General features: G+C 51.4%; 1 protein-coding gene across 1 annotated transcript in view; it reads right to left on the bottom strand.

Moving 5' to 3' along the window:
- The window catches only part of FDFT1 (farnesyl-diphosphate farnesyltransferase 1), a 182,620-nt gene that overhangs the window by 74,981 nt on the left and 92,128 nt on the right, over positions 1 to 15,511 (bottom strand). The window contains exon 6 of the mRNA XM_085610437.1: positions 1,231 to 1,407. Within this exon, the coding sequence (XP_085466563.1) occupies positions 1,231 to 1,407 (177 nt within the window). The remainder of the gene's footprint in view (positions 1 to 1,230; positions 1,408 to 15,511) is intronic.

Genomic DNA, 15,511 nt, shown 5'->3' with positions numbered 1-15,511 from the left:
TACTCAAAAAAGTGTCCCGGCGCTAGGAACTTCTAAACACTAGTCAAAGAGTTTTTCAAAAAGCGAGTTTGAACAGCCAGGTTTTAAGGCTGCCTTTGAAGGCACCTTCATCTTTGGCCCTCGGATTAAGGGGTAGAGAATTCCAGCTAGACACGGGCTGAGACGAAAAAAAAGAGGATCTGCCCAATTTTTTCGTTTTGGTTTTTGGTACCAAAATCAACAAAACATCAGAGGCACACAAAGCTCTGTTGGTAGGTAGTGTACAACTTTATTAGCCTGGTTTGGGGACCTGACTGATAGAAGGCTCTATGGGACAGCACCAGTCCCACCAACTAAATTCGCTCACGGATTGGCAACCAATGCAATTCTTTAAAGGTACAGACTAATGTGATTCTATTTACGGAGCCCTAGAAGATGGCGGGCTGCAGCGTTCTGCACCAACTGGAGTCTCTTAAGTTGATACACTGGGAGACTCCAGTATAGAGCGTTGGCTTAATCCAAGCGTGAGGTTATGAGAGCATGAATTACCGTCTTCTGGCAATGTGAGGGGAGCAGAAATAAAAACTTTATTAAAGATCTGAGAAGGCCAAAGCACACTCCTACCACACTATCCACTTGGGACATAAAGGACAGCTATTTGTCAAACTTTACTCCCACGTTGCATACAACTGTGGCAGATGATCTATTAGTGTTGAATAAAACACAACAAACTAATACGTGTTAATCACAAAGTCAGTCATTTATAACTAATCAATATCACTTGCAATCTATCCAATGCACCTCTGCCTGCTGCTAATAATGTATGCTGTCACATTAAAAATGCAGCTGGGAAAAGATTGTACATACTCTTTCTAGCTCCGCCACTTTTTCAGTTACTTTTGCTGGAGTGAACGTAAAAAATTAAAATAAAAGCCTAACAAAACAAAAACTCCTTAGACAGTTTCAAAATAAAACTCCAGGCAGGGAAATGGAAAATGTTAAACTTGCTAGTTCCAAAATGTGTGTGTATGGTAGCAAAATCTTTTATGCATTCCTGAAGTACAAAATTATTTTGTTCCTACATCAGAGACAACGCACTAACCACAATATACATAAACATTCTCCTAAGGGCCAAGTTTAAATTATATGCAGTGGATGAGGTGTCATTTTAATAGGAAAAAAAAGTTACTCATAATACTGTTCATATACAGAATAATCAACGAAATGTGAATTTCGAAAATGTTGACTTACTTGGGGAATAGCGCAAAAGTTGAAGACACTTTGGTTTTTCAATCGAGAAAGGTACGTGAGGACGTCTGGCACATGGTGGAGGGCGTTGGTAATAAGGTCATTCATGCAGTGCACTGCCAAGTCTATGTTTTCTGGTTTTGCCAGGTCTGACAGCTTTTTAGCATATCTGCTCCATACCTAGAGTCCAACAAAAAAGTCGGCACGAAATATTAATTACAGAATTGCCGAGAAGGCCCTAATAAACCATGACGAAGGATTGTCTTGTTGAAACGGCAACCTTGACCATAATTTCCTTCTAAATTACAAGACTAGAAGGCAAGTTCTAGAAGAACTCGGAAATCTCAATTATTTGTTTGATCACCGAGGCTGATTTTTTAAGTAATCTTTCCTTAGAAAGAGCACCTCATAGTTCTTCGCTTCAAATGCCCTTCACCCACTATGTGTCAAAGTAATATAGTGATTAAGGATTAGTTACTTACCTGTAATCCTAGTTCTCTTCCAGGGGTATCCTCATCAAAGTCATAAGCATTAGAATATTCCCGCCCATGTGCGGGATCCCGGAAACAGTATATTATATGTGCCCCACATATATATATCCATACATATATACCTATATGTATACACAAGCAATTGCAGCCCCTAACACCCTAGAGCTGAACCATGCTGTAAGGAATTTCCACTACATATAAGAAAATAGCATTATAAACATGAGAAACAACATTATAACTTGTTTGGAAACTGTTTTAATGCTTAGAAAACAGCAGAAATTCTTAGAAAACACTGAAAGCATAGGAAGCTCCCAGGCTGCATTGCAAATACCCAGTCTAAAAAGACTGAAAAGCTAACTCATAGCTACATAGCAAAAACTGACACCGTGCCTTTAAGGCACACCTGACCCCCACCTTCCCATCATGCCTCAGGGGTGGCAGTTAGGTCAGTTGTTCTTTGCGGAGACTGAAAAGTCATGGCACAAAGAAAAATAACAACCTCTGAAAATTATTACACCTTTGCCCGGGGAGGCGGGAGGGTTGCTTATGACTTTGATGAGGATACCCCTGGAAGAGAACTAGGATTACAGGTAAGTAACTAATCCTTCTCTTCCAGGGGATCCTCATCAATAGTCATAAGCATTAGAATAGAATAGCGAGCCTCACCTCATCCCCCTGCGGGCAAAGGAAAGAAAATAAACAGAGAAGGAACAGTATGCTCAGATAGCACAGCTACCCAAACAGGTTCCTCAAGGAGGCTTGGCCTACTTGGGCATCCGCCCTGGAATCGGATTCGAGGCAGTAGTGCCTGGTAAAGGTATGGACCGATTTCCAAGTGGCCGCCTTGCAGATCTCTGCCATTGGAACGTCATGCAAGAAAGCTACTGTGGCCGCTTTCCCCCTAGTAGAATGAGCCTTAGGGGCCAAAGGTAAGGGCCTTTTCGCCAGCTGGTAGGCTAGGGTAATGCAGGAAACAATCCATCTGGAAATGGATCGTTTAGCCGCTGGGAAGCCTGTTCTCATGGCGCCATAGTTGACAAACAGCTGGTCAGTCTTCCTAATGCCTCTGGTACTTGCCAGGTAGAATTTAAGTACCCTCTTGAGGTCTAAGGAGTGGAGCGACCGCTCAGCCGGGGTCGCTGGATTCGGGAAGAAGGATGGCAGAGAAATGGACTGATTAATATGAAAATCAGACACTACCTTAGGGAGAAAGGATGGATGTGCCCTTAAGACCACTTTGTGTTGGTGAAAAACTGTGTACGGTTCTTTAGTACACAGAGCCTGGATTTCGCTTACTCTGCGTGCCGATGTAATGGCTACCAGAAAAGCGGCCTTCCACGACAGATGCTGTAAAGAAGCTTTGTGGATCGGCTCAAAAGGTGGGCCCATCAACTTGGATAACACTAAGTTCAACTCCCACGGAGGCGAAGGGTTTCGAACAGGGGGGTAAACTTTTTTCAACCCCTGCAAGAAGTCCTTGACCACCTGCATCTGGAAAAAGGAAGGTTGACTGGGAGACCTCCTGTAAGCTGTAATGGCAGACAAATGGACCCTGATGGATGCATACTTCAAGCCTGATCTAGCTAAGTGAAGGAGGTACGGAAGGATGACGTCCTCCTGCCCCTTTGTAGGATCATGGTGATGCTCCCTACACCAAATGAAGAACCTCTTCCACTTAAACGCATAAGACGCTCTTGTGGAGGGTCGCTTCGCTTCCTTGAGAATATGCATGCAGTCAGGTGGTAGACCTAAATGTCCGTATTGCAGGACCTCAGGAGCCATGCTGTTAAGTTCAGTGAGGGAAGGTTGGGATGCAGAATCCTCCCGCCCATCTTGGACAGCAAGTCCGGCCTGCAAGGCAGCCGCCTGTGAGGTTGAACTGAGAGATGAAGAAGGTCCGGGTACCACCACTGGCGCGGCCAGTCCGGAGCTATGAGGATCATCTTCATGTCGGATCTGAGCAGCTTGGATACCACCTTCGGAATCAGAGGCAGGGGCGGAAAGGCGTAGGCAAATGTCCCTGACCAGTCCATCAAAAGAGCATTCCCCCTGGTCCCTGGACGGTGGAATCTGGACGCGAAGGCGTGGCATTTTGAATTTTCGTCGTCTGCAAACAGATCGATGTCTGGACGACCCCACCAACGGAACAGGTCCGCCACCACGTCGTCGTGCAGCACCCAGTCGGGCTGATCTTCGAAGTGCCTGCTGAGTGCGTCTGCCTTGATATTCAACTCCCCTGGAAGGTGTACTGCCACCACCGAGAGGTTCCGGGCGAAGAGCCAGTGCCAGATCGCCTGCGCCTCCAGGGAGAGGGGGCGTGACCGAGTCCCGCCCTGTTTGTTCAGGTAAAACATGGTCGTGGTGTTGTCGGTCTGCACCAGGACTGAGTCGGTCTCGATTGCTGGGAGGAACGCCTTTAGAGCAAGATGGACTGCTCGAAGCTCTAGCATATTTATGTGGTAGCCCTGTTCTTTTGCAGACCACTGACCTTGTATCTGGAGGCACCCCATGTGGGCCCCCCATCCTTGTAGCGACGCGTCTGTTACCACTGTTTGCACCGGAAGTGGCTGGTGAAACGGGACTCCCACCGACAGATTGTTCTGACGAGTCCACCATGCTAGGGAAGATTTCGCCACCTGGGAGAGAGAGATTCGATCTCCCCAACGGCCTGTGGACTGATCCCATTGGTCCTCCAGAGCTTGCTGCAAAGGTCTCATTCGCAGCCTGGCGTGGGGAATTAGAAAAATGCAGGACGCCATGGAACCCAGCAGAGATGCTACCTGCCGAACTGACGGCCTCCGCATCTGCTGCATAAGCCTGCATTTTCTCTTCATTGAAGACAGTCTCTCCTCCGAAGGATACGCTCTTCCCACGCTTGTGTCCAGAACGGAGCCAAGGTAGTGGATGGACTGAGTGGGCTGCTGCACGGACTTCGCCATGTTGACGTGAAGGCCGAGAGCGTGCAACTGTCTAAGACAGATTTGGAAGTCTTTCTTCACCTGCTGTTGGGTTGGAGCCTTCAGTAACCAGTCGTCCAGGTACGGGTAGACGAAGAGACCCTGCTTGTGTAGGCAGGCCGCCACCACTGCCATACATTTGGTGAAGACTCGCGGGGCCGACTTGAGTCCGAATGGGAGCACTTTGTACTGGTAGTGCTTGCCTCCAACCACAAACCGTAGGTACCTGCGGTGATGTTTCGCTATTGGAATGTGAAAGTACGCATCTTGGAGGTCCACCGAACACATCCAATCTCCGACTTGTAGATGTGGACATATTTGGTGAAGCGCCAACATACGGAACTTCTCCTTGACGATGACTTTGTTTAGGAGACGAAGGTCCAGAATCGGCCGAAACTTGTGCTCTTGATCTTTCTTGGGCACCAGGAAGTACCGGGAGTACACTCCTTTTCCGACCTGCGAAGGAGGAACCCTTTCTATGGCTTGCTTTTTCAGAAGGGACCTCACCTCCTGCTTGAGCAGGTTGAGGTGGTGAGGACGGGACCTCTTTGGCGGGATGTCTCTGGGACGCGCTCGAAAACGTAGCGCATATCCATGACGCAGTATATTCAGCACCCAGCGATCTTTTGTGATGCTGTCCCACTCTGCTAGATGTTGTGATGCACTTCCTCCCACTGGAGTGGGCAACGGCCGTAGAGGAAGCCATAGCTCATGACTTTCCTCCTCTTGTGGTAGTGGAGGACTGTTGCTGGTGTCCACCTCTGCCCCTGCCAGACTTTCCGCCTCGAAACTGGGTTTTCCCTTGGGGTTTGCTCTGAGACCACGGAGGGGTTTGAACCCTCTGTTGAGGCCCCTTGCGTTGGGTGGGTCGAAAACGGCGCTTGAATTCCTTTTTCTTCTCCAAGCCCACGGCTTTGAGGGTGTCCAGCTCCGTTTTCATGCGCCCCAACTCCTCATCCGTGTGAGTGCCGAAGAGGGAGTTGCCAGAGAACGGGAGGTTTAAAATCCGTTGCTGTGCGTCTGGCTTGAGCCCTGTCAGACGTAACCAGGACGACCTCCTGGCGCAGACGCCGTGTGTGTAAGAGTGGGCTGAGATTAGCGCACCATCCGCCGCTGTGCTAATCGACTGATTAGCCACCAGTGCCCCTTCCGTAACAATCTCCTCAAAGTCCTTTTGGTCCTCTTTGGGGAGCTTGGATTTGAAACGCTCCATCGAGTCCCAGAGGGCCCTGTCGTACCTGCCCAGAAGCGCCGCCGCGCTGGAGATCTTGAGGGCCGCTGCCGCAGAAGAGCAGGCCCTGCGTCCCCATGAGTCCTGGGTTCTGCTTTCCTTATCTGGAGGGACGGAAGAGGAGGCCGACGCCGTCTGACCCTTCCTTGCCGCTGCCACTATGACAGAGTCCGCAGGTGGGTCTATCTTCACAAAGACGGGGTCAGAGGTAGCTGGCTTGTATTTTTTCAGGATACGAGCCGGAATGGCTTTGACAGTCGCCGGGGTGAGAAAAGTGTCCATGACTGGTTCCATGATTCCTGGGACCAAAGGCAGCAGCGGGCGAGAGGCAGACTTTTGGTGAAGTGTTTCAAAAATCACCGAGGTGGTGACTTGGGGGACTGACATCTCAATCCCCAGCTTCTGTGCTCCCCGCTGCAACACCTCCTGGTAGGTGTTGATGTCGTCTACGGGCGAGACCCTGGACACTGGGCTGCCCGAGAGCGCGGGAGAATAGTCTCTGATGGAGGACCTGGAGGACGAGGAAGAGGACGATGATGGAGTCCTTCTGCGCTTCCGGCGATGATCACGAGCCCGTGAACCAGGTGAACGCTCCTCCCGTCTGGGGGAGCGCGATCTGCGTCGCCTGTCGTCCGGAGACCTCTGACGTGCTGGCCTGGGGGGACTAGCTCTGTCCACAGCCGCCACCAGCCGTTGCAGCGGAGAATCATGCACTGGACTGATGTATTTCCGCATCCTCTTTGTAGGCCCTGAGTCCTGCCAATGATGTGCTGGCAGTAGCCATCTGGGCGACAGATTAATGGTCTGAGTCTGAGGAGAAGACCTACGGGGTTGAACCGCAGGTTCTCGTGGATTTGCCGGTCGTGGAGAGGCCCCTGAGTGGGAGGAGGAATGGCGAGACGCCGACTCTGTCACCAGGACCACCGACCTGTCCGAGGCCTGTCTCGACGTCGAGCGCGGTCTTGACGTCGATCCGTGGTGTCGTCTCTTTTCTCGCCGGGACTCTCTCGACGTCGAACGCTGTCTCGATGTGGACCGGCGGCCATGTTCAGTGGGCGAAGCCTGCCGCCTCGACGTCGAGCGGCGATGTGAAGCCGACGACGGAGGCCTTCTCTCCCTCGACGCCGAACGCCGCGGGGACGCCGGCGGAGATGCTGCCACTCTCGACGTCGAGACGGATGCCAACCTCGACGCCGAACGTCGCTTGGATGACGACGGCGGAGGATCCTGTTGCCTCGACGTCGAACGCCGATGGAGCCTCGACGACGGAGGGGATGGTGCCCTCGACGACGGAGGGGTGACACTCCTCGACGCCGGTCGTCGCCTGGTTGACGACGGCGGAGGGTCCATGCTCCTCGACGCCGATCGACGTTGAGATGTCGTCGACGGCGGAGGGTCCCTGCTCCTCGACGCCGAACGCCGCTGGGTTGGCGACGGCGGAGGCTCTCTGCTCCTCGACGCCGATCGTCGCCTGGTTGACAACGGCGGAGGTTCCCTGCTCCTCGACGCCGATCGCCGCCGGGTTGACGACGGCGGAGGGGTGGTGTCTCTCGACGCCGAACGTCGCCGGGTTGACGACGGCGGAGAGGCTCTGGATCTCGACGCCGATCGTCGCCTCGACGTCGACGTCGTACCTGCTCTCGACGGCGAGCCCGCTGTCGAGAACCTCTTTTTCGAAACACGACCTACCGGAACATCTTTTCTCAGCGCCGAGCCCGACGCGGAGGCGGAAGGACGAGAGGACTTGCTTCTAGATGAATCTTTATGCCTCTTGGAGCCCTTCCTCACCGGAGATCGGCCTCTGGATGGTTGTGCCAGGCCATAAGCGCGACTTCGCTCTCTGTCCTTCAAAGTTCTTTTGGACAGGCCCTGGCAGTGAGGACATGTGCTGGTATCATGATCCTCCGGTAGACACAGGATACAGACCCTATGAGAGTCAGTCCTGGCCTTTTTCTTGCCACATGCAGGGCAAGAATCGAAAAGAGAGGGCATTTTAAGATGGAAAAAATGCCCAAAAATGCCTAAAAAAGGCAGCCTCTTACTGACTTAGATGAAAAACGTCGAAGTAAGGGAAAAAACAGTTGAAAAACAGATAATATTTTCTGAGAAACTCAGAAAAAAGTGGAGCTCTGTTGCCAGGATCCTTCCAGAAGGAGCCGGAAAGAACAACTGACCTAACTGCCACCCCTGAGGCATGATGGGAAGGTGGGGGTCAGGTGTGCCTTAAAGGCACGGTGTCAGTTTTTGCTATGTAGCTATGAGTTAGCTTTTCAGTCTTTTTAGACTGGGTATTTGCAATGCAGCCTGGGAGCTTCCTATGCCTTCAGTGTTTTCTAAGAATTTCTGCTGTTTTCTAAGCATTAAAACAGTTTCCAAACAAGTTATAATGTTGTTTCTCATGTTTATAATGCTATTTTCTTATATGTAGTGGAAATTCCTTACAGCATGGTTCAGCTCTAGGGTGTTAGGGGCTGCAATTGCTTGTGTATACATATAGGTATATATGTATGGATATATATATGTGGGGCACATATAATATACTGTTTCCGGGATCCCGCACATGGGCGGGAATATTCTAATGCTTATGACTATTGATGAGGATCCCCTGGAAGAGAAGTACATTGTAACACAAGTTCTAAATGAGATCCAAAAACAATCCAACCTTGAAGGAAGAAACATTTCAGCGGAAGTGCAGAGAGTGGTAGCAATGGATTCTTTACAAGAAATTTTTAAAAAGGAACCAACACGCAGCTACACGCTTTATAAAAACACACCCTTTGTTCAAAGCTCATTATGAGCAAGACATAGCACTTGCAAAAACAAGACTAATATTAATTCGGGGAATACATTTTAAGCAAAATGGGTGCGGTTATTTTGATATGGGAGAATCAGGTTTGATTTGCAAATTCAAAGTACATGTAACAGCCCAACGTTGCTCGTCTTCGTGTAGAACTCAAATGATATCTCAGTGTACAGAATTGAAACATATTCGAAGTGAACGCTGGGGAGATTGTAATCAGATTAAAGAATGCAATTGTTCAATCACTTTAATTGAAGTAAGATTAAAGCAACATTTCAAAAATACTTAAATCGGTCTAAATTATAGAATGCATAAACTCAAGATTAAGTTAGCAATTTGCTTTACCACTTTCCCTTAATCTATAAATTTCCTGCCAATAACAATAAAAAGGAGAGTCAAAGCTTCACACATCTTTCAGCACAGGTAGGTTATCCAAGGACTTGTGTACGCTGCAAGAAACAATATATAATTCCACACAAGAAGGTAGCAAGCTAAACTGCCAAAATCTATTTTAAGAGACAAAATACGCTCCGGTGCGAGTTGTGTGCTATACATTTACATATAACATAACCATAGCGGGTCTATGTTTCTCAGAAAACAGGCAAATTGGAGCCAATTACAAGGATGCTTTCAAAACATCTCTTGGGGCGTGGCCAAGGAGGAGTCTTGGTAGGACGCCAATTCGGATCTCTCCGCTCCCACCGGGCTTTCCACAGCAATCCCAGCAGGGAGTGGGTACTAACACCAGCGCAAATACGCTCCCGGGCAGTGCTGCACGGACAAGAAGGCGAGGTGACGGCACCGAAACCTCGGAGTCGGTCCTACTGCTGCAGCGGGGAGACCATGCGGAGCGGCTGAGCGCCCAGAGGGGCTTGCGACGGTCCGGGCAGAAGGGGCATGTATCCAGCTCCCCACTGAGGTCTCTGTACGAACTAGGGGCCAGCCGCATTGCACCATCCGAGGAGAACCCTTCTGGTGGACGAGTCTGCCTGACGGTGCACAGAAGGGGATCCGGGCCGCCAGTGGCGTAACGAAAGTTGGGGGGGCCCCCCTGCAAAGCCCTCCCAGGGCCACCACCTACCACTTTTGCAGAGGAGGTCCCCTGGAGCTTGAGGGCCCACCCTGCACCGAGGGGGCTACGGGGGCTTATCTTACGCCACTGTGAAGATGCCAGACATGCCTCTTATTTCAGTTATGGACCTATCTCATTAGAAAAACAACAGACCTACAACGTCGGGCGATAAGACATCCACTTTAACACCAGGTAAAAAACAGAACAAATTTATTTTGCACTGACATAGCAACAATAATTAGCCCATAGTAAGATTATTCTATTTTGGCAACAGCCCAAAAATAGAAAACGTTCTCATATGCCCCGGCAGTGAGGTCTGTGGCGACTGGCAGGTTTCTCTGCCTGGGGAGGTCTTTGGGACTGGCAGGTTTCTGTGCCCAGAGAGGTCTGTGAGACTGGCATGTTTCTGTGCCCGGGGAGGTTTGTGGGACTGGCAGGTATCTGTGCCCGGAGAGGTCTGTGGGACTGGCAGGTTTCTCTGCCTGGGGAGGTCCGTGGGTCTAGCAGCTTTCTCTGCCTGGGGAGGTCTGTGGGGCTGGCAGGTTTCTCTGCCTGGGGAGGTCTGTGGGGCTGGCAGGTTTCTGTGCTTGGGGAGGTCAGTGGGGCTGGCAGGTTTCTGTGCCCGGGGAGGTCTGTGGGGCTGGCAGGTTTCTGTGCCCGGGGAGGTCTGTGGGGCTGGCAGGTTTCTGTGCTTGGGGAGGTCTGTGGGACTGGCAGGTTTCTCTGCCTGGGGAGGTCTGTGGGGCTGGCAAGATTCTGTGCTTGGGGAGGTCTGTGGGGCTGGCAGGTTTCTCTGCCTGGAGTGGTCTGTGGAGATGGCAGATTCTGTGCCTGTGGAGGTCTGTGGGACTGGCAGGTTTCTGTGCTCGGGGAGGTCTCTGGGGCTGGCAGGTTATTGTGCCCCGGGGAGGTCTGTGGGACTGGCAGGTTTCTGTACCCTGGGAGGTCTGTGGGACTGGCAGGTTTCTGTGTCTGGGGAGGTCTGTGGGACTGGCTGGTTTTTGTGCCTGGGGAGGTCTATGGCACTGGCAGGTTTCTCTGCCTGGGGAGGTCTGTGGGACTGGCAGGTTTGGGGATGTCTGTGGGGCTGGCAGGATTCTGTGCTTGGGGAGGTCTGTGGGGCTGGCAGGTTTCTCTGCCTGGAGAGGTCTGTGGGGCTGGCAGGTTTCTGTGCTAGGTGAGGTCTGTGGGGCTGCAGGTTTCTGTGCCTGGGGAGGTCTGTGGGGCTGGCAGGTTTCTATGCTTGGTGAGGTCTGTGGGGCTGGCAGATTCTGTGCCTGTGGAAGTCTGTGGGACTGCCAGGTTTCTGTGCTGGGGGAGGTCTGTGGGGCTGGCAGATGATGTGCCTGTGGAGGTCTGTGGGACTGGCAGGTGTCAGTGCTTGGGGATGTCTGTGGGGCTGGCAGGTTTTTCTGCTTGGTGTGGTCTGTGGGGCTGGTAGGTTTCTGTGCCCGGGGAGGTCTGTGGGACTGGCAGGTTTCTGTGCCCTGGGAGGTCTGTGGGGCTAACAGGTTTCTCTGCCTGGAGAGGACAGTGGGACTGGCAGGATTCTGTGCTTGGGGCGGTTAGTGGGACTGGCTGGTTTCTGTGCCCGAGGAGGTCTGTGCGGACTTGCAGGTTTCTCTGCCTGGGGAGGTCTTTGGGACTGGCAGGTTTCTGTGCCCAGAGAGGTGTGTGAGACTGGCATGTTTCTGTGCCCGGGGAAGTTTGTGGGACTGGCAGGTATCTGTGCCCAGAGAGGTCTGTGGGACCGGCAGGTTTCTGTGCCCGGAGAAGTCTGTGGCACTGGCAGGTTTCTCTGCCTGGGGAGGTCTGTGGCACTGGCAGGTTTCTCTGCCTGGGGAGGTCTGTGGCACTGGCAGGTTTCTGTGATTGGGGAGGTCTGTGGGGCTGGCAGGTTTCTGTGCCCGGGGAGGTCTGTGGGGCTGGCAGGTTTCTGTGCCCGGGGAGGTCTGTGGGGCTGGCAGGTTTCTGTGCCCGGGGAGGTCAATGGAACTGGCAGGTTTCTGTGCTTAGGGAGGTCTGTGGGACTGGCAGATTCTGTGCCTGTGGAGGTCTGTGGGACTGGCAGGTGTCAGTGCTTGGGGATGTCTGTGGGGCTGGCAGGTTTTTCTGCTTGGTGTGGTCTGTGGGGCTGGTAGGTTTCTGTGCCCGGGGAGGTCTGTGGGACTGGCAGGTTTCTGTGCCCTGGGAGGTCTGTGGGACTGGCAGGTATCTGTGCCCAGAGAGGTCTGTGGGACCGGCAGGTTTCTGTGCCCGGAGAGGTCTGTGGGACTGGCAGGTTTCTCTGCCTGGGGAGGTCTGTGGGACTGGCAGGTTTCTCTGCCTGGGGAGGTCTGTGGGGCCGGCAGGTTTCTGTGCCCGGGGAGGTCTGTGGGGCTGGCAGGTTTCTGTGCCCGGGGAGGTCAATGGAACTGGCAGGTTTCTGTGCTTAGGGAGGTCTGTGGGACTGGCAGGATTCGGTGCCTGGGGAGGTTTGTGTGGCTGGCAGGAGGTCTGTGGGGCTGGCAAGATTCTGTGCTTGGGGAGGTCTGTGGGGCTGGCAGGTTTCTCTGCCTGGAGTGGTCTGTGGAGATGGCAGATTCTGTGCCTGTGGAGGTCTGTGGGACTGGCAGGTTTCTGTGCTCGGGGAGGTCTCAGGGGCTGGCAGGTTTCTGTGCCCGGGGAGGTCCGTGGGACTGGCAGGTTTCTGTACCCTGGGAGGTCTATGGCACTGGCAGGTTTCTCTGCCTGGGGAGGTCTGTGGGACTGGCAGGTTTCTCTGCCTGGGGAGGTCTGTGGGGCTGGCAGGATTCTGTGCTTGGGGAGGTCTGTGGGGCTGGCAGGTTTCTGTGCTAGGTGAGGTCTGTGGGGCTGCAGGTTTCTGTGCCTGGGAAGGTCTGTGGGGCTGGCAGGTTTCTATGCTTGGTGAGGTCTGTGGGGCTGGCAGATTCTGTGCCTGTGGAGGTCTGTGGGACTGCCAGGTTTCTGTGCTGGGGGAGGTCAGTGGGGCTGGCAGGTTTCTGTGCCCGGAGAGGTCTGTGGGACGGGCAGGTCTCTGTGCCTGGGGAGGTCTGTGGGGCTGGCTGGTTGCTCTGCTTGGGGAGGTCTGTGAGTCTGGCAGGTTTCTGTGGCCGGAGAGGTCTGTGGGGCTGGCAGGTTTCTGTGGCCGGAGAGGTCTGTGGGGCTGGCAGGTTTCTGTGCCTGGGGAGGTCTGTGGGGCTGGCAGGCTTCTGTGGCCGGAGAGGTCTGTGGGGCTGGCAGGTTTCTCTGCCTGGAGAGGTCTGTGGGGCTGGCAGGTGTTTGAGGCAGGATGCTGGGTGATCTTGTCACACCCACAGAGTCAGGGATTTGGAGCCATTTATGGACCAGAAACATTGATCCTTTTACTGCTACTGAGTGGAGTACGACGGCTTCAGGGCGGGAAAGTGCATGGAGCGCCCCACAGTTCAAAGGTCGCAAGTGAAGTAGGTTGTGCTGGTGTTAAAAAAAAAGTCCAGAAAGAGAAGAGTTACACACGCTGGTGCCCGTTTCCACGGAAGTCACGTGCAACCTCTGGTAGAACATGCTTCGTAACATAGAAAGGCTGTAAATGTAATTTTTTTCCTTTCATATCAATGGGGTAGGATTGGTGGCTCTTTGCGACAGCAGTAAACAGAGGGGAAGTACATGGTATGCAGTGCCATGAGAATTATGCTGCAGATACTCAATTATGCAGCAGGAAAAGGCAAATTATGCGGTCTAATGCCGCACATTTTGTGATACTTATACTTAATTCTTTGTAATTTTTGCACCTTTTAAGACTGTTCTGGCAAATGTTTCACCTCAGTCTCAGTTTAACAACCAAACAGCAAAGAGTAACTGAAAGGTGGCCTGTCAATTTTAGCGAAGGGCATTCGACTGTGCAGCAATGCATGGTGCTGTATTTTAGTAACTTTTAACTGTTTCAGCTAGAAACCATTTTATCTGCAAGCCGCAATTTATGTAGCACCACTGCCACCACAGCCCCAATCCTCCCCCTCTCTGCCCCACTCACACCCGGATGTCCAGTTCAGCTGGACCTGCCCCTTCAGAACCGACATCACTTGACAACTAGAAATCAGCGACAAGAAATTGGGTCAGTTTTGGGGGGAAGTGGGTATCGCTTTGCCTTGACAAAGTCGGGCGAAACCGGGAAACTTCTCCCAAAGTCACAGACTAAGGTGTAAATTCATAGGTGAAGGGTATATTTTCTTGCGCCCACAAACTTCAATGACGATTTTTGTGTTTTCTGTAAAATCCGCAAATCAATATAAATCGCAGGTGAAACTAATGACACGCACTTTTAATCTTTAATGTGTAACATAACCCCCCCCCCCCATATTTTCCAAACAACCTTCATGTACCAAAGGCGCCTTTCTTTTACTAAATGCCTTCACACTAAACTGGAGACTTTACGCACACAAGTGGTCGTCGCAATTAATTTTGGGTGGGGTGCAATTGTCTGCGGGGGGGTGGCATAGACTGGGCGAACAGACAGACTCACCTGCGCGAGCAGCAGAAGACAGGGCAAAGAAGGCTAGCAAGAGAAATAATTAAATTATGGCAGATAGTCGCCGCCGCACGTTACCTCTCAATTGTCTCCACTCTGGCCTCTGGGATGCCTCCTCGCTTCACCAGTCAGCAATGCACATGACAATTGGTCACCAGCCGCACCCTAAGGTTGAAGAGTAAGACCGCGCAGACGCGGCGACGGAGACATCTGCAAGCTGCGCAGTGTGCACCATTACCATTTTTTAAATGTTACCATTTAATTTATAAAGAAAAATCTAGAGCAAGCGTAAGTTACATAACCTACCTATATTAATTAATTACCTATCCCAGACAGTCACGGTTTGTGGTGCTTGCTGGCACCACTGAGGGGGCCTCTGGAGCGCTGGGGCCCCCCCGCAACACGGGGGCTGTGGGGGCCTGTGTTACGCCCCTGGGGCCTGTGTTAGGCCCCTGCTTATAAATCCACACTGCACAATTCAACTATAAATAATTTAACCCTACAACATTCCATACCACATAATTACAATCCAAAAAATACACATATTTCCACTTCACTCCATACCACATAATTCCACATCACAGAATCACAATCCACACAACTTAATACCACTCCCAACCACATAATTACACTCCACACAACATATTTACACTCAACTCTAAAACACATAATTACCCTCCACAAAATACAACTCTGCAACATGTTGCATAATTCCACTGCGCATAATTATACACCACACCACATAATTCCACACGTCACAATTCCACAATTCATCCCCACACAATTTATCACACAGCATAATAACACTCCACATAATACCACTCAGCTCCACATAATTAACCTCCACATAATTATGCTCTACTCCATACTGCATACATACACTCCACATAAATCCAGTCTATGCCACGTAGTAACACTCCACATAGCTACACTTCACACCATGCCTCATAATACCACTCAACATAATTTCACTCAACACCGCAACTTCCACGTCACACAATTCAACTCTACACATTTCCATTCCACACCACATAATTCACAACAAACTACATAATTCAGACTAACACCACAAATGCACAACACACCACATACATCCAATCTACACCACAAATTCCACATCATGCTATAATATTTAACAGCACACCACATAAGGAAACTCCACTACATACCACTCCACAACACAAAATACCATTCCAGATAATCCCACTCCAAGAAAACACAAT

The sequence above is a fragment of the Triturus cristatus genome, chromosome 6 (assembly GCF_964204655.1).
Source record: "Triturus cristatus chromosome 6, aTriCri1.1, whole genome shotgun sequence".
Lineage (NCBI taxonomy): Eukaryota > Metazoa > Chordata > Amphibia > Caudata > Salamandridae > Triturus > Triturus cristatus.
This window is presented reverse-complemented; position numbering and strand designations above follow the sequence as displayed.